Raw genomic sequence first — 26,470 nt, forward strand, 5'->3', positions numbered from 1 at the left:
CGCATATCCCGACATGTACCAATTGGTTAGAAGTTTCGCAGAGGAATATGGACGAGGTACACGTATGGTGTAATAGTCTGTTCAATGATTAGTGCTTTTATTTGCACCTTTATAAAATGGAAATCTGTCTAAAACAGAATATTATTTCAGTCTGTTGATGTTCTGCTTCATACAGGTTTTGCTGTATAAAGCTCAAGATGAGCACTCACTGGTTCAAAACACCTCCAATGCCCCTGCCAGTCCTGTTAGATGGTCATTCATATATAGCACACATTAATCAATAAAACTCAATGCTTTCAAACAATTTTAAAATCTTTTTCAGGTCTGCATCTATTTTGTTACTTTTGGGTAGCCGCCAGGCTGTGCTTACATAAAGTTAAGTGCTTAGATAAAATCAATTTCTATTTGGTGCAAGTGGGTACATAAATAAAATTGTGATTCACGCGATCAAATGAAATACCAAATTATGTTTTCCTCTGGTATTAGATTAGGTCTGGACAAATGTCCAAAAATTTACATGTTCTGTCAGGCATGCAACTTTCAATAATACATGCCAGAATCAATATTTTACATGCTGGAAAAATATTACTAAATATATATACTAGATTTACTTTTTTCATTTAAAAATATTTCTCATCATTAATCACACTTAAAATAGCTTCGAGTAACAATTATTCACATAATTCCCTTTAAAAAAAATCGTAATGAATACAAAAATTTTTAATATAAATCGTCTGAATTTGCCTTATCACTTCTGTGACTGTTGATATGATGAAAAACCTAGAACAGAGTTTCCCCAATCTTGTTTGTTTTACCGTCCTTTGTCAGAATATTTTTCCTATATCCCCCGATAAGATATTCCACTAGATGCAGGGTCAAATTTATCAATTTTTGGACTATCGATGCTGATCCTTATAAAATTAATGAGGTCACTCACTCTTACACACACACATTGAAAATCTAAGATCAGTCAATTATAAGTTTTCACACTGTTGGTGTCTGAAAAGAAGTCGGTAAGTAACAGTTCACTCCACTCATCAAATCATAGCTGATTTACGTTCCAAAACCTACTTGAGCAGGTGAGAGAGTGTGATTGATCAGGTGTGATTAATGAAATTATTGCGGATGTCTGGTCTTATATAGCCAATGATTACCAATTTTTTTCCAAGTGGAAGGTGGGCCTGCACCACGCATGATCAAGTATTTCAGGGAAATCATAAATAAATAGACCAAATGGTTGCTTCGTTTTTAATATCTTACCTTGCACAAACCAGTTGCGGTCACAGATTTCTAATCATGCAAGAAAATTTTTTCACTACTAGTAGTTTTTGTGCTTGTCCCAAAAACCATCGCAGCTTGTTTTCTCTGCCACATCATACCACAGCATAAATGGTACGGACGGAGGAGATCCACCATCCACAAAACTTTTTTATTAGCATAAGTAGCAGGACAAAAGTAGATAGCCCCACCCCCAATCAACAAGCACACCCTCTGTGAACCACATCCTTCCTGTTCAAAGAGCATGCATCCACTTATGCGCAGGAGTCAAGAACAATGCACGTGACGCACTGAGTGAACACAAAAATTTAACCGACCCCCACTTCCTTCTATAAGTGAGACAGGATGGGAGATCTGTAGATCTATAGTGGTCTACTAGTGAAAGAGTTTTATAGGGGACTTATCAATGGGGGAGGGGGAAAGAGAATGTCAGTTCAGGTACCCTCAAACTTGGGAAAGGTTTTTCTTGTTTTTGGCATTCCCAGTAAAGATGTCATTACGAAAATTTTTTTTTCGGGTGTTGGATGACGTAAGCGTCATTCAAACCCCCCCCCTTTTGTCATAAAAATTCAGCAAATCCAGAAACCCGTACCGACGCCGATGTAATATTTGAATGGTCCCCTTATATGTAAACATGCCAACATGGCATGAAGCCCCTCAGTAGTGATGAATGTTGAGCTTAAAACCACAGGCCATCTTCCACTTAATTTTCATAATTTTCTTTGGAAACAAATTTTTCCCCCAGAAAAATCCAGCCCAGGGGTATCTACCTGGGGAGCAAATTTGACAACTCTGATGATGCGTGATTGGAAGATGTTTAAATTAAATTTTTTTTTATTTTCAATTTTTTTATGGCATTGTTCTTCTTTTCAAAGGAGGCAACTTTCCACACTATAGCGTTTTGAAAATGAAAACTTCATTTTCTTCGACCCACCCTATACAGGATGCATAGTGATATAGAAGGGATAATTTGTAAGATAGTTTGTAAGCGCGACACTACGCCAGTTGGCGCAAAAGAGGGTATCGCTTGGCGATAGGCCAGTGAATTGGCGACAGGAGATGAGACCTTGCAAAAGAGGAGAAAAAGGTATTCAGTGCCACTGTGAAAAGCGACAGAAGAAGACCCTCCTGGCAGTGGTGAGTAATTAATAAAATTCCTTCTCAACTTGCCACCTTTCATGAATTAAATGAATATGTAATTTTTAAAGTGTTGAATTGAAGAATGGATGTTGGAATAAACAGGGCCAGTTATAAGAACCTGGAATTATGAATATTTATTTGCAGTGTGATTAATGTCTAATTTTAACTGATACACCGCCTTCACATCAATATCAAAGTCTTCATACACCTCCCTTTTGATACTACACCCATTTTGAACCAATGATTTCAAAGAGAGACTTTCAAAGCATTGAAATGATGCAGCAATTAAAAATATGTTATATATTTATATTTGTATGCTGGAGGTAAAGGGCACCATGCCACAAAAGAGAAATTTTATAAGCCGTTTAAAATTTTTTGTAATATGTCTATATAGGGAGCTTTTTTTATTTTTTATAAAAGTGAATCTCTCTCTCTCTCTCAGGACTTAGTGTCCTATACCTATGTGTAGTAAAAGGAAAGTACTGCAAATTTACCTCCAGCATACAGATATATATATGCAGAGTATTTGTTTATTCTTGAAGGGGCTGTTACAGGTGTTAACTTACAAAATTTAACACATGGTACCTCTAGCCTGAAACCACGAATCAAAAAAAATCTCCCCACTAATAATGAGTAAAAAAAATAGAGAAATTGAATTTTCTGGATGTTATACCGAAACTGATATTTGGAAAGAAAAGTGATTTGTCTCCTCCAGGAATTGAACCCAGGTCCTCTTGCATAGCGGGCACACACAAGTGCGCTAACCAATACACCAGACACACACTTTTCAATTCCTTATAACACACATTAGCAGCGTAAACCGCTGAGTGGAGTCATAGCAACCTTCCTTAACTACAGCAATTTTCGCCCTAGTTGGAGTTTTTATATGAAGAGATGGTATCAGCGCTTCATGCTACTAATGCATGTTATAAGGAGTTGAAAAGTGTGTCTCTGGTGCATTCGTTAGCGCACTTGCCAGGTATGCAAGGGGACAAATCACTTTTCTTCCTAAATATCAGTTTTGGCATAACATCCAGAAAATTCAATTTCTCTCAGTATATTTCAAGACTATCTCTTCATACTAAAAAAAAATGTTTCCTTTTTCTAAGTGGAATATTAGCAGAAGTATTTAATTTTAAATTTTATGATTTTCACCACCCAGCTTACCATGTTGGCACTGAAAACATTTTGCTACACTGAGGGACCAACTATTAGTAAAATAACATTAAATATACATCTATTTTTTTAATGTCTAAACACATTTTGAATCATAAAATAAAGATGCAGAACAAAGTCCTTATGAACAAAAGTAACAGTTTATCATAAATAGGTATAATGATGCATTAGATCCCCAAAGAAAGAAGGCTGGGAGAAGGGGAGTTAGGCCCAATGGTTATGGAGGCAACTCTACATTACCATCAGAGCTGACAATCTGTTGATAATAAATGGAGATATGCTTAAGGAACTTGCTCAGCATCCTTATTAAATTCACACCCTTTCGCACGGGCAGTTGAATTTTCTTTCTTTCTTGAATTCATCTTTGCATCAGCTAGCTGTTGAAACCTTCGTATAAAACATGTTTAGACCACAGTTCGACAAGCGTCAGGTCTCACCATAGCAACTAAAAAAATTCACATATTGGCGTCTAAAATTTTCTGTGCATGATTAATTACTTGGGCAAAAGGAATACAGTTGGCTCCTAAAATATTTGGTTGGCACCTAGATTTTTTTCTCAATTTGTCAAGCCCTGTTTAAGACATAAAAAAACAGATATAGGCTTAATATTGTTTTTCCAATAGTTTTTTATATATTGATCAAACAGCACAATATAAGAACTATTTAGAGAAATATGGCACTGATATTTTCATTAAACTCAATGAATTCAAATGGGCATTCAATCCAAACTCAATCGTACATCCAGGTCTCCATTTACACTAATTGTTTTTGGTCTCAAATAGAAATTAAATGTGTGAGCGATAAACAAATAGACTACTATTTCTCACTTTGAAAAAATGTGTTTTGAAATTGCCGAAGGTTACAATGGACACTGGGTATAATTAACCCTTAATTACATTTATGAAACTTGAGGCTAAAAAATCATAACTTACCAACAAGCAGTCGAGGAACTTGTACCAACTCTTCTGCATATTCTAAAATGCTTCTAGCTTTTTTTACAGCTTCTTCATTCTGCACATAAAATATGAAAAAAAATCAAGAAAATATTAACACCATTTGATTGCAATATAGCAGATTTCATTACATCTATATTTCATTTCTCATATGTTCTCAATACACACATCCACACAATTTTCAATCTATCTTCATAAAATGTTGCATATATATTGAAGGGTGACTCATGTTCCACTTCGGCTCATCTATCATCCCCTTTCGTTTGGCAGAACGTGTCACGTTCACCCTGAAAAGTGGCTGTATTGGATTTGCTTCATGTGATGAAAAAATTACTGTATAAATAATAATATAGTAAGATAGTTTTCCTGTCAAATTTTGAAGGGAAAGATGCCATTTCAATCTGAACACTCTGGCTGTCAGACACACAAAAAAAAAAGACTTAAGCAAGTGGTGTGGTGGGGTCATTTTCACTCCACGGAAACTTTGATCAATGATATAGAGGGAGGAAAAAGTATATCATAATAAATTTGTCAAACACAAGTAAACAACTAGCTTGACAGTACTGAAAATAAGATGGCCCAGGTGCATTTCTTTCTCAAGGGATGATAGGATGAGTAGTGTGTGGGGTCGAGACGTCACCACACCAGTTAAGGGTTAAATATGATTTCAAATGTCATTATTATTTGTTTTAAGTGCCTGTTAGAATTAGCAATAGCTTCACGTAAGCTACCCACTAGGACTGGGCGATATTGAAAATTTTACATCGTGATACATTGTCAACATCACGATATAATGATGTATCGATATATGCACAGCTCTGACTGAAAAAAATTAGAAAAAGTAGGACAAGGGGAAGGGTAACCCCTCAAGACAAGTTAAAAAAAAACAGTTTTGGGCCAAAACAGCATACTAGAAACCACAGATAATTCTCTTTTCTCTCTCTCCCCTCAAAATATACATCTATATTTTTGAGAAGTCTTCCAAAGTCCAGTCTGTCAACTCTCTTTGACAATGAGCAACAAATTATGAAGACATGTAAGTTATCAAGGAATGACGCTTATTCAAAACCACTTCCAGTGCAAAATTTGTAAATTACAAAGTCAATGTAAATAAGTCAAGGTGAACCACATGGTTTTACTGCATTGTCAATCCTGTCTTAACGGGATTTGCTTACATTTTATTGTTCAATGCCAGTGTCATTGTTTTCAACAAATTAAGTATTTTCATTTCTAATTCTTTGCAAAGCTTTGTAAACATTGTTTATGCTTCATGTTCTAAAAATACAGAAAACAATAGAATGCTATTGAGTAGCATCAAAGTTACAAAACCTAAAATAGGCTCATGTATAGAACTGTTTTGTTATGCAAACTGTTGTTTCACCTATACACAAAGTGTGCACCATAATTTTGAATAATTAATGTTAGTTGCTATACAATGAATAAATAGTTCAAGACCATGTGTGTGAAATAGTGAATACAAAATTTTTTCTATCCAGACAGAAGCTTTTAATGATTACTCAAAACATTGGCACAAAATGAGTTTTCGAAACCTTAAACTAAGCAAAAGAAAAACTAATAAACCACATAGCCTCTCATACAACCCCCACAAATAACCTGAAAAATTATACAACTTTTGCTTTGGCAGAATCATTAATTGCAATCTACTACATTTGTGTTACTTGGCAATATTTCGAATTCCTTTTCATTTAAAAAAAGTTACACCAATTTTTTTCGACAATATTTGGAAAAAAATTAATAAAAGTAAGGTAAAATCTAGAAAAGCAGGACATTTTACTAAAACGTAGGAGAAGTGAGAGCCTTGCAATATGCCATGCTAACGATAAGAAGGTAAATGATCCCAGTGTGTGTGTGTGGGGGGGGGGGGTGACTGAGTATATGTATACTATACACAAACTCACTGTTTCATAATCATAGTCCATTACATTATTTAATAAAACTATCCGCAGAATATTTGCAGCACAAATATCGCAGCACCCCTACATGCCGTGGCACACCATTTAGAAATCGAAGCCCTACCATCATCTTCAATATAGTTTAATTTGAAGCATACCTCACAACCTTATCACTGGCATAGGCAGCAAAAAAGAGGCAGGCCAAGATTATAGTGGCTTTCTTTTTAGTAAGAGAATGAAAAAAAAAAACCTTTGGAAGAAATAAAAAATATGAACCCCCTCCTGAGAAAATCCTGCATACATTATTGCTCCTACCTTCCAGTCACTGACGAATTAAAAGAGGGGGCAGCCCCTCCCCCAACTTGTTGCATCTTCTAACCAACTGCCCCACCCATAAAATTACATTGATTCCGGTGCCGTGGCACCCATTGTTTCGAAATCTACTACAGTATAACTGTTTTAACAAACTCACGTGAAGGTGCAGATATATGATCACCTATCCCAAGCAAACTGTGATAATTCATGAAGTTTTCGGAATGTCTATAAGACAATATTGCATTCAATCAATCCATTGAAAATTAGCTGTATCAACATTTTTGATTGAATAACAAATTTAAGAAAATTTCAATTGAAAAACAGAAAAGGCCAGTACTGTCCCGGAAAATACAAAATGCACAACGTATGGCTACCTCATTCAGAATGACTAATTTTTATAAATTTGTAAAATCAGCCCCCCCCCCCCCCCCCAACAACGAGCTCTAGATCCGCCATGCTCATGTGTATGTGTTGAAACATTATACAAGAAATCTGAAAATGTACATTGTAATTTATGTGAGGCAGAGTTCTCAAAATAATAATAAATAAGTGAATATCTTTTCTCCCCAAATCCAATCATACCCGACAAACACTAAATTTATCAATTTTTTTCTTATTCCCAGTGTGTCCCCCTCCTGTAAAGAACGTCAACGTCATTTCAACTCTGATGTTGCTACATCGGATTCCACTCATATTAAATATTGCTCAAAAGAGATATATAGGCATAGTCATTTCAACTTTGATGTTTAATATTAATAGCATTTGATGTAGTAGTAACATCGTGCAAACGCACTCATTATACTGGTGGTATGTAACATTACCATTAGGTCCCTGTGAAAACAGTACTTAAACCTAGTCATTTTTTATATTTATTTTATTGTTTTACATCTGGGGATCGATCGACTGTCATGTTTACATTCTGAATGTTGCCAGATTCTGTATTGCATTATTTTACAGTGTTATTTTTGTCTTGTGTTGTGATGTAAATGAGAAATTGACTGTCAGAAAACTTTATGTTGATTCAGTGCCGTTTGATTCGTCATTTCAATTGGATCCTGTCATAGTGCATGATGGGAATGTTTTCTCTTAAAATACCAGTGGTATGCTAAGTAACACACTCAGATTTATTTTGTCAAGGCACTCATTTACCAAGGCATTTCGCCCATTGAGGTGTACAGCGGGTAACCTCTCTTCTGCCATCATATATTGAATGTGCAACTATTCATTTAATCTAGCTGTTGCATTCCTGGCTCAATTAATTTATTAAGTTATCCCAATACAAATTTTGCACCACAGATGACAACAATTAATTCACATCACATTTTCAGTTAAAATATTTATTCAATTATTCTGATCATACACAGTTAACATTTTGTTTTAACTTGATTATCAAATCTATGTTAGAGTTTTATTTTTAACAAATATGTACTTTATCTTTAACAATGTTCAAAAATATGGTTCTCTCTCACCATTTCCGGACGTCGAGAGATCTGTCAGCTATACGATCGTAACTTCATCACCTAGAAGTCCACACAGGAGTGGCGATAGATCAGAGATGAAGAGGACTTTGACAGGCATAGATACGGGTGTACCAGGAAACTCTGGTCAAGCTACCAGTCAAACCACTGGAGAACAGGCAGAGTGATCAGGCTGATGTCAAAAACATACCAAGACATATCCGGCCAAGCTACCAGTCAACACATAAGACGATGAGACGAAGTGACTCAATCAGTGCCGAGGCATGAAGTGAGAGACGTTCAACACATGTCAAACATGACGTCAAGTCTGAGTGCAAAGAGTTTACCAGGCGTACGTCCCACTAGGCAAAATGTTTTAATGACTAGATACCTGTTTCGAAGATGGAATCACATCGTACCTAGCAGACTGCTGGTATATATAAAGAAAAGGTTCCCAGCATGTGTAAAAATAGTTAGGAACCATTGGGGAATTTGCCAAACCTGCCTCTATCTCTTATTTTTGAAACATGTTTATATAGTTGTAATTGTATAATTTTTAATAGAATTTGTTATGTTTTCTTACCTTTTATAACCGTACACGGTTGATTCAATTAGTCTGTGATATTTTCATTGCTCAAAGTCTGGTAAAATGTGCGATCTTGATCACATTGCCATTTTAAATTATTGTTGTTGCCATTCTTATTTTTATAAAAGTTCCTGTAAAAAAATCTATTGTCATTTATTTATGTAAATTAGCTGTTATATTTTCCTACTGGTTGTGCTCTGATGTGTATTTTTCTGAGATGGTCGGTCCCAGGAGTTGGATCGTTCCGTTCTTCCTTTTATAGGCATAAATACCCGGAGTAACTTCGCATTAGCTCGCATTCGTCCTCGCCTTTCAACTCAGAATACATCACTTTAGGTGAAGGTGGTCGCCTTTGGGTGAGTCATCTGAAGAATGAAATAGTTCGTCTCACTGGTGCTTATACATCGCAGGCTGGTTCCAGACCCATCATGCCACGTCTCTAGTCAATCGTTGTCTTCCCGGTTCCTGTCATCGTTCATCCGTCCGTCGTATGGTTCCGCATCGATCATTGCTTCCCATCGTCATTTCGGGCATTGAGTTTGCAGCTCTTGCCGCCAAGGGAGGCTTCGTCTCGGATCGTGACCTTCCGTCAAGGTCTATGACGTCACGGCTCGTGTGACCCGATAAAGATGGTCAAACTCTTGCAGTCGGACTAGATTGATGAGACAACAGACTTGCATTGGTGTACGGTATGCAATTGAGAAATAATTCTGTTATTTGTAACCTACAGGGTGATTATAAAAAAACTATCCCGACATATGGGCTCTTAACTATCATACCATTCACAGAAACTGAATGAAATTTTGGCATAAGGTATTTTGAGGTATGCGCTCAAGAATGATTTGGGAAACAACAGTGTCACTCTAACAGTTACGGTTACAGTGAGAAAATTTCGAAAATATCAAATGGCAACACCAAGTTTTTTGTATTGGAATGCGATCTCCATACTGAAAAACACTAAATAGCGTTGGAATGGCACCTGTAGCACGAAAATCCCCGGAGCTAGGCAAGGAAAAAGTAAAAAGGACTTTGCCGTGCACCAGAGCATTAATGTTTGTTTCATTCGTCACACCGTTTCTTCGGCTGAGATCCCAGCCTGATTAGTCCTCCACAAGGTCATGTGGAAAATTTGTGAAACACAATAAAATGCTTTATTTTATGCTGCTTCTCTGTCCTTATTGGTTGTCCTCACTTTTAGCCTATCTACTGCCGGTGATTTTCATGCTACAGTTGCCGTTCAAACGCTATTTAGGGTTTTTCACAATGGAGATCACATTCCAATACAAAAAACTTGGTGTTGCCATTTGATATTTTCGAAATTTTCTCACTGTAACCGTAACTGTTAGAGTGACACTGTTGTTTTCCATATCATTCTTGAGCGCATACATCAAAATACCTTATGCCAAAATTTCATTCAGTTTCTGTGAATGGTATGATAGTTAGGGGCCCATATGTCGGGATAGTTTTTTTATAATCACCCTGTATTTAATTGTTAAAGAATTAATAAATTTGCTTATGTTAAAATCTAGAAATTTCTTTGAAATCATGTGTCTCTCTCTTATTGTGTATCGATTGCACCGATTTCGCCAGACCAGAATCCTGGGTAGTTATGCTGGGATGTCGCACATGCGCTATACTAAGAACCAATCGGAAAGACAAACTGAAATAGAACTAATTTGCATACAAAATACTACTATTGTACATTAGAACATGGTTTTTGGTAACAGTCAAAAATTTAAACAAGATGGCTGATCACGATCACGATGGCATAGGCAGAGATAGACTTGAAAGTCTATCTCTGCCTATGAAGGGGGGTGAACGGTCATTATTGCTGGGAGGGCACGATGATGATGTCAATTGTCAATTCACATATACATAGTCGACTCCACCTTTGACGCTGGGCCCTCCCCCCCCCCCGTATCTCCACCCATGCACGATGGCGCCACATGATCTCGTGGATCAATCCCAGGAAATGAAATAGAGGTAAAAGGGGGGACAAATAAACATATTAAAATGACTAGATTCAAGGACTATTTCTGCGGGGGGAGGGGGGGTTAATAGTATAGTTACATTGCTCATCGCCTTATAGTTTGACCGGTAGCCTGACCAGATGTCTCTCAGTGTGCTTTGACATCATGGTCACTCCATCTCTTCTCTTGCTCATTGTCTTGTGGTTTGACCAGTAGCCTGACCAGAATTCCCCCTTGTATACCTTCATCTCAAATGACATGGACTTGCCATAGGGGAGCGATGTCTGTCGATGTCCTCCTAGGACCCTTCCCTCCATTTTTCGGCCGCACCGATGTCGATGGTTGGACTAGTATTAAGTGACAAAGCTGCGATCATATAGTCAGAGATGCCTCGACATCTGGAAATAGTGAAATATGTCCAACTGTTGAACTATCTAACTATAAAATTTTAAATATTTAACTTACTTTGATAACCAGGTGAGAAGAAACTGTTGCGTTGAAAATTTAATTCTAATATTCAGTTGAATAAATGTTATAAGTGAAAAATTGTTTTGTCATATCATTATTGTCATCGGTCTGATGAATTTACATTGGGAAACAAAAATTAACTGGGAATGTATCGCTAAATAAGTACAGGTAACAATATTGAGCAAGGGCACTCCCTATATTGGCGATATCAATGTAACAATGACACGCAAGCGCACTCACTAGTAGTAGCCAACGTAGCTAGTAACCAATGTAACAATACTGTGCAAGGGCACTCTCTAGATCGGCAGTAACCGATGCAACAATACTGTGCAAGGGCACTCTCTAGATCGGCAGTAACCAATGCAACAATACTGTGCAAGGGCACTCTCTAGATCATAGATATCGATGTAACAATATCATGCAAGCGCACTCACTATATAGGCGGTGACTGATGTGACAATATCACGCAAGTGCACTATATCGGCGATATTGATGTAACAGCATCACGTAAGGGGGTTGGTGCAAGACCTTGGCTTCCCATGCTTTCCTATGGGAAAAATCTCCTTCCTTTAAGGAACATTCACAAATTTTCTATTCATTTTATATAGGCACTCAATTATTTTCTCAAATACTATACGGATACTTTTATACAATTTAACAAGAGCATTTCAGATTTTAAAATTTGAGAAAAAAAATAACCAACAATTAACTTCAACATGGAAGTTTTTCAAAAATCCCCAAAATTTACCCATATTTTGTACCATAAAAACTTAACAAATATTTTTTTTATTAAAATCACTAAAAGTATATATCACCATAGTGTTGAGAGAGACACAAAGTTTCAAGACATTTGAATGAATGGTATTCTAAAAAATGTTCCTTAACTAACAAAAACTTAGTTTTGAGAAAAAACATTTTAGTGGAAAACATTAGCATATATAATGCCTGCCAGTGTAGTTTATATCAAAATATTTAAAAAATATTTTTAGTATAGGCAGAACAAAAACTTGAACAGAGTTAAATGCAGAAAAGATCATAGTATTTGAAAATTGAAAAATTAGAAAAGTTTTTTTGGAAAATTTGAGCGCACCAACTCCCTCACACTCGTTATATCGGATCAGCATTTAAACTCTGATGTTGTTACATCAGATTTCACCGATATTAAACATAAAACGAAATTAACGATACATTGCCATGTTCAAAATCATAAAATCGGGATATCGACGTAGGCCTTACATCTGTGATTCATTATATAAGTAAATAGATTCATTACCCAGTCCTACTACCTACAGTAAACAATGTCATGTGTTGAGTGTTAAATTATCCTCCGTAGTCCTCAAGGTAATTTTTACATTTATTTTTAATTGTGAAACAGCCTAAAACTAGTTTCTGCCAACAGATGAATAAGTTACTACCAAATGTGTGCAACATCTAGAACTAATTTTGATGTCTCTGTGAGCATTTCATTTAGCTATGAAACTTTTTTAAAATGCTGTTTAGTGTCTCCCACAGGTGATGCAGGGACTAAAGAGGTTGTAATACAGTTTTTAATATTTGTATTTACTGGGTATTACTATGACTTCTTGAAAACTTTTAAATGCTCATAAAAAAAACTGTAGGATCAAATTCAGCAAAGAGTTTTAACACTTTTAAGAAAATGACCATTACTTAGCTAAAATAAAGCCTCTGATGTATCTCAGTATGTATATAATTGAAGTCCCAACAATTGCTACAAATACCTCTCACCAAGGTTGCCTTTCTGTTTTCAACATAGCCTGATGCGTTGATCAATTGTTGCATCCTCTTTAACCTGATATCTAGTTCAATCTATACTTCAAAGCATTCTTATATAGTTCTTGGGACATTCACCTGCTCATGAAAAAATATGGTACAATAGCATTTTTGCACTCTCAATTGTGATACCGCCTGAGGTGACTGTCTGGTTTAATATAATGTTATTCACAAAATATAACGATGTTCACAGTCTTACTCTTATTGATCTTTTTGTTTGTGTTATGTAACCACAAGGGAAATCACACCAAAAGAAGTGCAATAAATTTCCTATAACTTGTTTTCTGGGCAAAAAAATTTCAGCATTGTTAGATTATTAAGACAGAATTTAATAATACAGTCAACACTTAATATTCATCCAATCAAAAACAGGCATTATATTGGGAGGGTCGTTATATCTGAAGATAAACATACATGATTATCTTCAGATATATGAAAACATTTGGGACTTATCCTGCCGGTCGTTATAATGGAATGGTCACTATAACGTGGGGTCATTATAACGAGTGTTGACTATAATATGAAAGAATTCAATGCTTATACACTACCAGAATAAAAAATTAAACATTTTGAACCATGAATTAACACAATGCAAACAAATGTCAATGCAGCTAAACAAGAAATAACTATTAACAAATGATATTCAATATTTTCATGCAAGCCCATGCTTGGTTTCAAGAGTTATATTGTTCAATGATGAGACCTCACCTGTATTGGTTAATATAAAAAAGAAGCAGCCAAAAGGACAAATTTCTTAACGCTTTTAATAGTGATTCTTTCGTAATGAAAATTAACTGCATTTGTCAAACTTTTTTTGCATGAAAATTCAAGTGTGAAAAAAATTTTCACACACACAAATAAAGATATTGGAAGATAAATACCTCTCCGTAAATCTTGAATGTGCATGTAGATTCTTCCAAATCGATCCCACTTATGCCATCTAACTTTCTTGCTTGCTGTATGTTGCAACCATGGGTTCCGATGGCTAATCCCATCAAATCTTCTCGAACACTGAACTGTTCATAAAATCCAGGATTTGAATGAAGTTTTGTACTCTGAAAAAAATATTCATGAAAAAATATAACACAAATTTTGCAAAATGATAATTAAAGCCTTCAATTTTTGTTACTGTCATACAAATGGGGATGTAACTAGGGTCACCAATTTGGTAATTCTCATTGATGAACAGCTTAGGTTTTCTGCAGTGGTCAAAAAAAGCGAATAGAATGCTCAGTTTCATTTTCAAAAAGGTCTCTTCGCGTTCCCCTCATTCTTCCGCTTTTCCGAGGCTTAGTTCATCCCGCACTGGAGTACGCATAAGATCTTGGAGACCATAGCAATAGAGGAACAGACTTGGTTGAAGAGGTGCAGAGAAGAGCTATACGTGCTCTTGTTGCCACGTAAGGCTTGAGCTATGAAGAAAGACTCAATTTCTTGAATAAGTTTACATTTGAAGAATGCAGGTGTTGGTGGAGGATATGATCGAAGTGTTCAAAATTTTCAAAGGGAGGGATAGGATGGAACATGAGTAATTAATACACTGTGAATCAACTGCTTTGACAAGGGGACACCATTTAGTACTGGCCAATTCCAGGTTGTGGTGTCGCAGGGTTTTTTTTCTCTAATAGGGTTGTCAATAAATAGAACAGTGTATGCCTCCGGAGGTTATGAATTCGAACGCAATTCACAAACGTTTAAAATGAGGTATGATAGACATAGTGGGATAAATCGAGAAGCTATCCATATTTAGTTAAGACAACCACAATCTTTTATTGGCAGTGTATTATCAATAAATGTATTATCTCTCTCAGTATTATCAATTTTTTTTAGTGATATATACTTTCATATGGGGTATTTTGGTTATACTTAACTTATTGACATATTTTTAATGGGCAAATTTTTTCAGCCACCTAGTTGGGCAATTTATCTGGTGTGGCCATAGTATTTGTATAATAAATTAACTTTTCCTATGAAGTAGCCTTTACAGGCTTCAATATATGAAATATGCTAAGATAATTTTATACATACTAATTTTGAAGAAGGCAATCAGATTAAGTCAATGGCATTAACAAAGCATCAATTGTTAGCATTATTAAATATAGAAAAAATTTTGAAAAAAAATATATATACCAGGTTGTACAAGTATGAAATGCGGATTTATTTTTAAAAAAAACACGTTAAATTCGGAAGAATGATAAAAAATGCTTTATTCAAAGTATGCTCCATTGCTTGTTATACATTTCCCCCCCCCCCTCTTTCCTGAAATTTGTGAATACCACGCCAGTAAAAATCTTCCCCTTTTGCTGCGAACCATTCATCGAGCTATTTTTTCACATCTTCGTACGAACCAAAGCGTTGCTCAGAAAGTGTGTGACCCATCAATGCAAACAAGTGGTAATAGGGAGGAGCCAAGTCTGGTGAGTAAGCCGCATAGGGTAGAACTTCCAGCTGAGTGCTTCCAACGTGCCGCGAACCGCTTTTGCTGTATGTGATGGAGCATTGCACATTGTCAAGGAGCATTTCACGTTGTCATGGGGCATTGCGATTGGAAACAGCTTGTTGACTAATGCCCAATTGCTCTGCGAGTTGTTTTTGTGTCTGTGTAGTATCATCTTTGTCCAACAATGCTTCCAATTCCACATCTTTTTTTTGGCGATTTTCATGTTCCTTGTCTGCAACATCGAAGTCGCCACTTTTGAAACACCGAAACCATCATTCACACGTATCTTGCGATAGAGCATGTTCACCATAAGCTTCTCGAAGTAATTGGTATGATTCAGCAGCAGTTTTCTTCAAATGAAAACAAAAAACTTAATGCTGTCCGCGAATGCTCTTTGTTCAGTATAACTTTCGACATATTGAACACAACAATACAACACTATGCACACACTTTTCCAATTTATCACTCATGCGCATCTGACATTTGTTGATGACACAACAAAATGGCGCAGTGTCAAATCTTTATAGCACAAACTGCATTGGTGCACCATCTGTTTTCTGAAATCTGCATTTCATACTTGTACACCTGGTAAATGATGAAAATGAGCATTGTACGTTACTTTTTATGCTGTTCTTTTCCCAACTTTTCTCCAATTTTTGAGGTCACATATCCTAGCAAATATTGTAGTTATCAGCATGAGTTTGTTGGGCTCAGAAGAGACAGGGTAACAACTTTCTATCTAAAAGTTACACGACAGGGGGATTGTATAAAAATTTAGATTTTTTTATTTTGTTACATACTGTATTTTCACTCTCAGAACTGGTAAAAGATGATTTCTGAATACACTTTAACCATTTTTTTAAGTTGGAACCATACCTCTACAATGAACAGTTGATGAGATAAAGGCTGCATTTTATATATATATATATATATATATATATATATATACACATACACATGCAGAGTTCCCAACTGCTACGGATTTTTGCCAAAATCTGCAATGTACGTCACAGAACAATTTGGAAGAATTTTAGGTGCACAAAAAACCCATTATTACATGTTTGGGGATTTTTACCGCAGAACATTTCCAATCAGCCGAGGGCTCATTGCAGAACAGTGCTAAACATTCTGCTTTGGGGCCAAGGATAAAGGCAAATAAGGAGGAAAAAGCCATGAATTCCTAAAGCGACACACTATAGGTGCCATCTTCAAAGGGTAAATACAACAATTATCAAGCTGACTGGGAATTCCACTTGTTTTGATTACCAAATTTTACGCACATAAAAAAAAAATATGTCACATCACTTCAAGTCAGACGCCGTGGCCAGAATCAAGGGTGTCTTTCGCGTGGGCATTCTGACCAATGACTACTTTTCTCATATGAGCAAAATTAGTCATTTAAGGAAATGTGGTACATAATAATTCACTTTGATTAGCAATAACACTAATAAATGATTTTAACTCGAAATGTTCAACAATGAAGTTTGTGAAAAAAAAATTGTGAGAAAAAATTCAATCGTTAAAATAAATTACTTTTTGAAATTATCAATCGAGCCACTTGTGAGACATTCGTTGTTATTTTAAGTAAATTTTGAAATGAATTAGACGAGAATATTTTCTTATTATATTCCTTTATATTTTCTGTTATGATATTTCGGGCATGAATGGTTCCACAGGAGAAAATGGGTTCTTGCCAAGCAATGTAACAAGGTAATGAACAAATAAAAAAAAGATGTCTGATATTTTATTAATTTCCTATCCAAAACATTTATCCAGGCATTATTCACAAGATAGCCAAAATATTTGGACTCAAGTCAGAGAGGCCAAAATTCCCTTTTGCCCAGGACCTCCTTGAGTCTAAGTCGAACTCTGGCTGTCTGTCATTTATCTTTCGAAGCACCAATGTTACTGCAATATTATTTAGGTCCAAATTTAAAGAAAATGTAATTTTGCATAATTTCAAATATATGCGCAGGACTCTCACTTCTTTCTTAAAACTCGCAAGCATCAACAGGGAGGGGGAGAGAAGAATCATTTCAATTATTTTTTTTAACATATTCAAATTCTGAATGAATCTCATTGAATATTTACCATTGTTTTATGAACACATCAGAAATCTCGTTAGATTGCAACAAATTTCCACTTTCAGCTCAAACATTGAAAGAAAAACATTGAGATGAAACCACACTAATTAAACTTAAAAACAATCGAAAAATTCTTTGAGAGAGATATGACTGATAATATAATTATATCAATGAGTAATGCTATTAATATACTATAATAATTAGTAATGAGACAATTTTGAATTGAGTTGAATCAATCCCTGAACATGCATTGTTTTTTTTTTTCAAGGAAAAACACTACATAAGTCACCATAAAAAATTTTCAATTAAAAAAAATTAACTTTTTACTAAACTGCCGCCATCATGAGAAGAAATTGCGATCATACGATGCTGAAGGAACGTGTGTATGTGTATCCCTATCCATACATTCCTTGGAATATTAGGAGGAGAAACTATGCTTATTTTCAGAGATAGGATAAAAGTGAAATTTTGGTACTTATATTGTCGTAATCAGTGCGGATACGTTCTTGATAAGCATGAAGAGATAGTACCACCCAAGTGTCTTACTCAAGTCATGAAAGTCGGTCAATATAATAAGATTTAGTTAACAAAAATTTTGAAAAAAAAACATCTTACGATGTGGATTCAACAAACTTCATCTTCCACTTTAATTTTATTTCTTTTCAGACACCATTGAAATTACAAATACAAACACAAAGGCCACAACAGGCAAATTGCTCAATGCGGTGGCTGAACTTGATCTGTATGTTTGAACCATTCGTTGTGTCAAAAGCACTTTCAATGTGAGACTTCTTAACACAAAAATTCAATATTACTTGTCTGTAATTTATATTTTGGCACTTCCACACAGATGTTATCCTTGGGTTTGTGTAATTCACAAACCTGCACAAATTCATTAAAAAATGTTTCCATTATGGTAGTGTTACTCAAAGTGAGCGTCGTGGCTCCTAGGGGCATCACCAACCTCTATCAAGGGTGTTGAGACAAGCTGTTGACCATTGATGTCTGCATCTGTGCATAAGCGGTTCTTTTATGAATGCACAATAGCTACTATGCTTTTCCTGAAAGCCGCAAATAATAACCATTACTAGGAGCCTAGGGTAAAGGGAGCTGCGGATAACAAAAATTTGACAACCACTGCATAGGGTGATGACATGAATGTCATTATGTATAAAAAACAACATACAAAAAGACCATAGCCATAGGTGAATGAACAGTGATGGCCCTCCCTCCTCACATATCCTGCCGCAGGGTCCCGAGGCTAGGCTCTTTGACGGTCCGCTGCTGTAATGAAATTATAAAACAAAAAACAAATGTGAATTGTCTCGGGGGCCCTGAAACCAGAACCAACCACATCTTTGTGAGGGCAAAAACCAGTCCCAGGGGGATGCTGGACCTCTTATCCCCAAATGGTGTTGAAATCTGCAACAGCACAGGCTTTACTGATCAATTACAACTTATTTTTTCCTCTCGTCCTCCTTATCGCCCCCTTATGTCCACTCGTAGCCCCCAATGGTGTCTGAAACTGGTATCGCCCACTTCGGGAAACACTGCACTATAGGTATAGAACACCTATAAATCTTATTTCAATACATAACAGATATACTTTTTATAAAACAAGCAAACTGAAAAAAAGACAAAAAAAAAAAATCTTTCAAATGCTCTCCTGTAAAATTTCTTTTTTGTGTGACATGGTGCCTTTTACCTCTGGCATACATATCAACAGGCTGGTTCAAGATGGCAAAAACACAAAAATTGTATTTTTGAGCTATGCACACCATGAGAATGGTGGAAAATGCATCTAAATATCCATGACAACCTAACACCACTTACACACTTCCCACTGCAATTTAATGTGAGCCAACTCCCATTGAGTTCCATACAAGTGAATCTTTAAAATGCTGATATCTCAAAACAAGGAATTTTGAGAGTTGTTGCCGTCTTGAAGCAGCAAATCAATATATAAGTATGTGTTATGCATACAGTATCATGCATTCTAATGAATTTTTAAAATTCTTCAGAAGGTATCACCCAAAAACGATATTCATGCCATATTGAATTTAACAACATGCTGATACATGATCATGTCTTGCGTAAGTTTATTTTATAAATGACTATGTCTCATGTGTATGCTCTTATTTTGTAGGTGACAATGTCAATAATGCATTTTACGAATATATGTAACTGCTGCTTAAGCTAATTTCATGACCTTGCTTATAAATACAAATACACTGCCACAACAGACAAAATGCCCAACGAAGTGGCTGAAAAAAGATGCCTATAACAAATATGGATGTCATATATTTCCAAAATAAAGCAGCCCAATCAAAAGTGCAATTATACAGACTAAAAACTATATATATACATGATAAAATATACACTGCCCATAACAAATATTTATGGTTGTGTACATACCACGGAAGTCAGTTTTTACATACATTTCTGGAATCCTTAAAGGAGTATGTTATAAGTGAACTCTACTCTAGGATTGGTAAAAAAGTTATGTTTTTGAAAAAACCAGAAAAAGTTTGTTTTGTTTAAATAGCATTTACATTAAAACAGTAAAATTTCTGAAAAATTGTTCAAACTTCTAATAATTAATTAGGGCTAGGAATCTATCAAAAAATTTTAATTGATTAATTGACCAATTAATCTAATTTTTTGTCTTAACTATATAATATAAATTGATGCTATAAAAGTATTTTTTTATTTATTTCATGCACCTATTCGCCAGATGTAAACAAATGTGGGAATACATAGACTAAGAAATTAATTGATTGCCCACTTCAAGCAATTTAAAATGCTTAACATATTTTATCAAATTGTGGAGTTTCTTCCCTTGGATCTTGGAGTTTTTTTTTTAAAATATGTAATTTTATATCAGTCACTGATTTCAAAACTACTTTAGATTATACTGTTGCTAGTTTTACTACATAGAAACTACCCCTGATTAGTACATGTGAGTAGAGGATCTGATGCTGCCAAGAAAATAGGAAAAACAAATTTTCATAGTGGAGACAATAAATTTCAGTCTTGAACTAGAGTGGAATCGAATTCCATTTCCATGTGGCAAAAAATGTGATAAAAATATTGATTCAAATAATTTTAAATATAGTCACTTATCCAAAACACTATGTAGAAACATCATTTAAGACATCCAATCGATTTGGTTGAGCAAATCAAGTTAAATTTCAAACTTTTAAGCAGATTTTAATAGAATTTTAATGGAAATGATAGAGTAGATTAAACAATTAAAATTTTTAACATTAATCAATTAACTGACCAATTAATTGATTGATTGGACCAGCCCTATAATTAATTAAAATAAAATGTTTATTAATGTAACTATTCCTATATTAATTAATCTATAAACATTTCTTACATTTTAACAAAAACCAAGTTTCACAATTTATAGCTTTAATCATTTTATAGCTTAACTTGAGGAATTAGTTTGAGTTTTAAATTTCCTAATATTATTAACCATGTAATAAAGATTTTTTCTTATTACTTTCAATATGCTTCATTAGGAAGCTATTTTGCAAAAACTGATAAAAACTTGGTAAATACGTGTTTAATGAAGCATAATTAATGCAGATTAATTAGCAGTGATTTACAATATACAGGGTGATTCGTTTTCCCGATTCCAAAACACTGTAAAATAAGAACTGCTGGTCAGAATGACTTGAAAATTTTTTCATGAATATTCCTGAAGCAATGATATGCAAAAGGGTACTTAAAAATGTAAATTAGATGATGCTGTACTCATCAAACACGTGGGAAATTTGCTTGCAGAATGGAAACGATAGCACTCACTTGGCATCGCACGATTACATAATTCATGAAAACATCACAAAAATGAAGCCATTAAACAAACAATTACCACTCAAGCAAGAAATGTTAAATATGTTGTCCTCCATGTTCTGGCTATGAGATGGAAGCACAAAAATGCTTGTTCAATAATAAATCAGAGTATGTCATGGTAACAGCAGCTGTGGTGGTCGAGTGGTCATAATGATGGACTCACATCGCGAGGTCCAGGGTTCGAACCCCACTGCAGTGGTGGTTGGCTGAAATTGGTTTTCTGTGGTTCCCAACTTTGAGGTGCGAGCGAAAGCCGATCTCCCCATTAAAACGCCTCACCGTAGAGAGCAACATGCCTACAACGGTAAAGTCTTCAAACATTACACTTCACTCATAGTTCAAAAAATATGTGGTAGATGGCAGCACTATAAAAAGCATTACATAGAAACGAGCTTCGTGTTAGGTTCACAACATGCACATTCTAACGTGTACCAATTCATTAGAAGTTCCGCAGAGGAATATGGACGAAGTACATGTGTGGTTTAGTAGTAGTATGTCATGGTAATGATGTAGATGTGCTTTCAATTCACCAAAGTTTGCAAACCGACCACTATACATAACAGTTAAAGGTATCCCCCAAAGCCAAAAGTTGCAAGGATTAAGGTCAGGTAAACGTCGTGACCAGGTGCCGTGTCATCCTGTTAAAATGGTTCTTTAGCAGCTGCTTTGCCGGTGTTGCAAGGGGGATCTCCATAAAAGTTGTGCTATCCACACACCTATGATGTTGAAATGCCAAAATAATGTGGTTGCACAAAATAAATTGTACCACTAGTCAAGTACAGCATCATCTACTTGCACATCTTCAAGTATTTTTCTTTTCTTTCACCAAAGAAAATTCCATTGCTTCAGGCATAGCCATGCAAATTTTCGAGTCATTCTTATTACATAGTGTTTCAGAATCCAAACTTTAATTATAATCACCCTGTATATAGCTGATTATTTTTTATAAATCGCTTACTACTATACAGCAGAACCTTGATTAATGGGGGGGGGGGGGTAATGGTGAAACTATCAAAAAAATACTTGAATATTAAGCCTGAGAGTGATATAAAGAATGAGATATGTGCTGCTTCTTATGGAAAGAAATTGAAAATGTCTGTGAGGTAATGTAATTACCAGTACACTGGTATTTGTCCTTTAGGGGCAGCTGGTGTCTTTATTGAATCAAAAGACCACCTGCCACTAGCAAGATAGTGAAGTCACTACTGTTGCTGCTTTCTTGTGAACGAAAAAAAGCCTGTGAAATAATACACCACTACATTTAGATGTGTGAACCCTCATTCATGATTAGAATATAGCCTGAGGTTAGAAAATGTGGTATTTAATACTTCATATGAAATATATATACATGATTTAAAAAAATCACTTATATCATTTCAAGATATATAGGGTTCCCAGCAAAATCTGCTCGATCATTTCCCCGACTCTCCCTAACCAAAAGCACATACACTCTGTCACGTTCAACATATGATATAAAGGTTCTCTACCCACAGGCAGGAAAAAAAAGCAAGAGGATAAAATGTTTTTTCAGAAGAGATAGAAAAGAAGTTAGAGGTGGTGTTGGCTTTGTTTCCAACAATGGAAAAAAAAGAGGGTCTCTCCTTTAGATCCCTTCATCTATTTACTCAGACTGCAGATTCAGTGACCTTGGTCAACATTGTTTTCCAGTATGTAAAATCCCACCCTTCAACTGATAAGACATTTCTCTCAGGAGATCTGGAGGAAAATGCTGATAAAATTTTTTTTTCTCTTCCAGCTTATATTACTGGAGGGAGTATGATATCAGTGGTCTTCACCTTGGCAGTGCTGAGAACGTTGGCCGCAACATCATTTGCCGGAAGATCACATGACTCGGTGAAAACACACACAATATCCCATTATTTTCTTATGGCATAAATAGGAGTTTAAAACAATAAATGAAAGAAATAATTTCAACATCGATGAGATAATTCCAAAATTAATGAAAGAGATAATTTCAGCATTGATGAGATAATTCCAAAATTAATGAGAGAGATAATTTCAGCATTGATGAAAGATAATTTCAGCATTGATGAAAGATAATTTCAGCATTGATGAAAGATAATTTCAGCATTGATGAAAGATAATTTCAGCATTGATGAAAGATAATTCCAGCATTAATGAAAGAGATAATCTCAGCATTAATGAAAGATTATTCCAGAATCAAGGAGATATATAATTCCAAAATTAATGAAAGAAGTAATTCCAGCATTGAACAGACTGAACTGTACATTTTAATGGGGAAATTGCCAGGCATGAACTGTGTTTTCACAGCATTCAATGTCATCATCATCATTTCCTCGCATTCGATGTCACAGCTGGATGTTCCCTCCAGTAATATAAGCTTGATGCTCCTGGGGGATCTAAAAAATATTTTTCTATGGAAAAAAAATGAACATATACCACTTGAATGTAGATTTATCCTCTTTGATTTTCCCCCCTTCAAGTTTTCCCTGACTTTTTGACAAATATTTCACATTTTCCCTGACCGTTTTCTGATTCTGACTTTTCAGGTCGCTGGGAACTCTGATATACCATCAAAATGTACCCCAAGAATAGAAAATCTGGTAAGAATAAAACCTTTGGCTAATAATAAACCACCATGATATTTTTTAAGGGAAAAAATATATTTAGGCCACTTTTATATGATTTTTTTGGAAAAAACCACTTGGTTTAAACCAAACTCCTGCTCTACTTTAAATACAAAGGCCACAACAGACGAAATGTCCAATAAGGTAGTTGAAAAAGATGCCTATAAAAAATATGGATGTTGAATATACATCTAAACTATATCAAAAATACAGCAACCCAATAAGGGCAATAAAAAAATCAAAATTTAAAATTATGATAAAATACTGCCCATAAAAAATTATGATTGTCTCATCTAAGTATGGATAGTTTCTTGATTTATCCCAATATGTTTATCATATTTCTTTCTTAAATGTGTCAATCGTGTTGGAATTCACCACCCTGGATATAAGTTATTCCATTTATTTACAACCCAATTAGAGAAAAACTCCCTGCGACACCACAACCTAGAATTTCCCTTACTAAATGATACTGAGGTTCCCTTGTCGAAGCAGTTGATTGATGGCATATTAATAACTCATGGTCCATTTTATCTATCCCGTTGAAAATCTTAAACACTTCAATCATATTCCCCGACACCTGCACTCTTCCAATGTAAACATTTTCAAAAAAAACCAAGTCTATCTTTATAGCTTATGCCTGTGTGTGCCATCAAAAGCATGTGCGGCTCTTTTCTGCACCTCCTGGACCAAGTCAATGTCTCTCTAAGTATGGTCGCCAAAACCTGATGGCATGATTCAATCCAGGACGAGTTAAGCCCCAGAAAAGTGGAAGGATCCCTTTAGGAGAATGCGAAGAGACCTTTTGGGAATGAAGCAAAGCATTCCATTCGATTTTTGACCAATGCTAAACAATTCTCAGAAAACCTGAGCTACTCATCAATAAGAATACCCAGATCAGTGATCCTAGTTACATCTGAAATAATAACCCCATTCAACTTGTAGGTAAAACATGGGTTGTTCGAACCAAAATGAGCAACTGTGCACTTTTCAACGCTAAAAGACATGCTCCATTCATGTTAGATCTTGAATAAAAAAATAAACATTAAAACGGCACTTGGTGTCATGAAAAAGATGAATGGAAATATTCAAAGGAAGTTTTACTTGAATGATACAAAAAAAATATTTGGCTGAAATAAGGAACTTGCTTCTAATTGTCGTGCTGCTTCTTCAGTACGATTTAACAACAAGACTTTCTGTCGCAAATTGCGGAAATGCATATCACATAACATGGATGCACGTTTTTTAGCAGTTTCAGATTTAGCCTAAAGGGGAAAAAAAGAACAATGCAATAAATCAAAATTCATAGATGTGCTTAGCTTATCTGTTTAAACAATAGTTCAAAACTTATAACATTGGCAAATTAATCTTAGTCAACCACCCCTGCCTAATTGAGGGAATCAGTGAACACCTAATAAAAGGCCTTGATTTTCTGGGGTAAAATCTAGCAATGGAGCTCGGCAAGTAAAAAAAAATAAATTGATTTGTAAAAAAATTGATGGCCTTCTCTCATATTTTGTGAATTATTTTTATTTCTGTGATCTTTCCACATTTAGTGACTTTTCCAGGGGACTGACATTTCAATGATAGTAGACGTCATGTTAAAGGTAAATACGGATTTGAGTTTTACAATCATTTCAGTGTATTTTATTGTTTAAATTTGCTTTTAGCATACACAAAACATTTGCAACTCTTTCACATTCATGTAAAATTATGAATATCTCATGGCATCCTAACTTGATTTTTAGGAGTTTGGTGGCACTCTAAAAGCACGGACATACTGGTAGTAGGCTGGCACCCCTGACTGATCTTGTCGCACACCATTAAGAAATGATTGCTCCATCATGTTCTGCTTTCAGCCTAGGTCATAAGCCTGTCACTATATTCCTTTCAATACCGTCAAACTCAATACTCATGATAAGAAACAATATGGCAATTCAATTTAGTCCAATGAAAAGGTCCCTATTAAAAACCATCCTTTCTGTTGCAGTGCTCACAATTTGAGTTAGTTGTTAAGTCATCGCAAAAGATCAACACAATTTCAGAAAAAACATTTTGCATAATGGACTTAGTTATTTATATTATATAATGGTCTCAATTTATATTTTCAAATAAAACAAACCTGAGGAAACAATGATTTACATAGTTATAAGAGTATTTCCTGTAGCTCTATAGTTATGTGTGGCAATTCATCAGTTGGCAAGTCTGTTACACTGGTCATTAGAGACCACAAAAATTTCTTTGGATAAAAATCAGGTTTTTTCAATTATTTATACTATCGCTTTCTGCTTTGACTATGAACTTTTTGACTAACACTATTGCACATTCACCTTTCATTATCGATAATTAGTTACTGAAAGAAAAGGTCATTAGGCTAAAATAGCAAATTCAAACAAAAATGTACTCTACTCTATCAATTCAATTGATACTGC

General features: G+C 35.2%; 1 protein-coding gene across 1 annotated transcript in view; it reads right to left on the bottom strand.

Moving 5' to 3' along the window:
- The window catches only part of LOC149084886 (fragile X messenger ribonucleoprotein 1 homolog A-like), a 102,150-nt gene that overhangs the window by 22,458 nt on the left and 53,222 nt on the right, over window positions 1-26,470 (bottom strand). The window contains exons 7-9 of the mRNA XM_089232621.1: window positions 25,187-25,303; window positions 13,929-14,102; window positions 4,527-4,605 (exon numbers count right to left, since the gene is read on the bottom strand). Coding sequence (XP_089088747.1) covers window positions 4,527-4,605; window positions 13,929-14,102; window positions 25,187-25,303 — 370 coding nt within the window. The remainder of the gene's footprint in view (window positions 1-4,526; window positions 4,606-13,928; window positions 14,103-25,186; window positions 25,304-26,470) is intronic.

This window comes from Pholcus phalangioides, unplaced genomic scaffold, assembly GCF_987345545.1.
Source record: "Pholcus phalangioides strain wild (caught in Gottingen) unplaced genomic scaffold, Ppha-v1.0 ptg000007l_1, whole genome shotgun sequence".
Classification (NCBI taxonomy): domain Eukaryota; kingdom Metazoa; phylum Arthropoda; class Arachnida; order Araneae; family Pholcidae; genus Pholcus; species Pholcus phalangioides.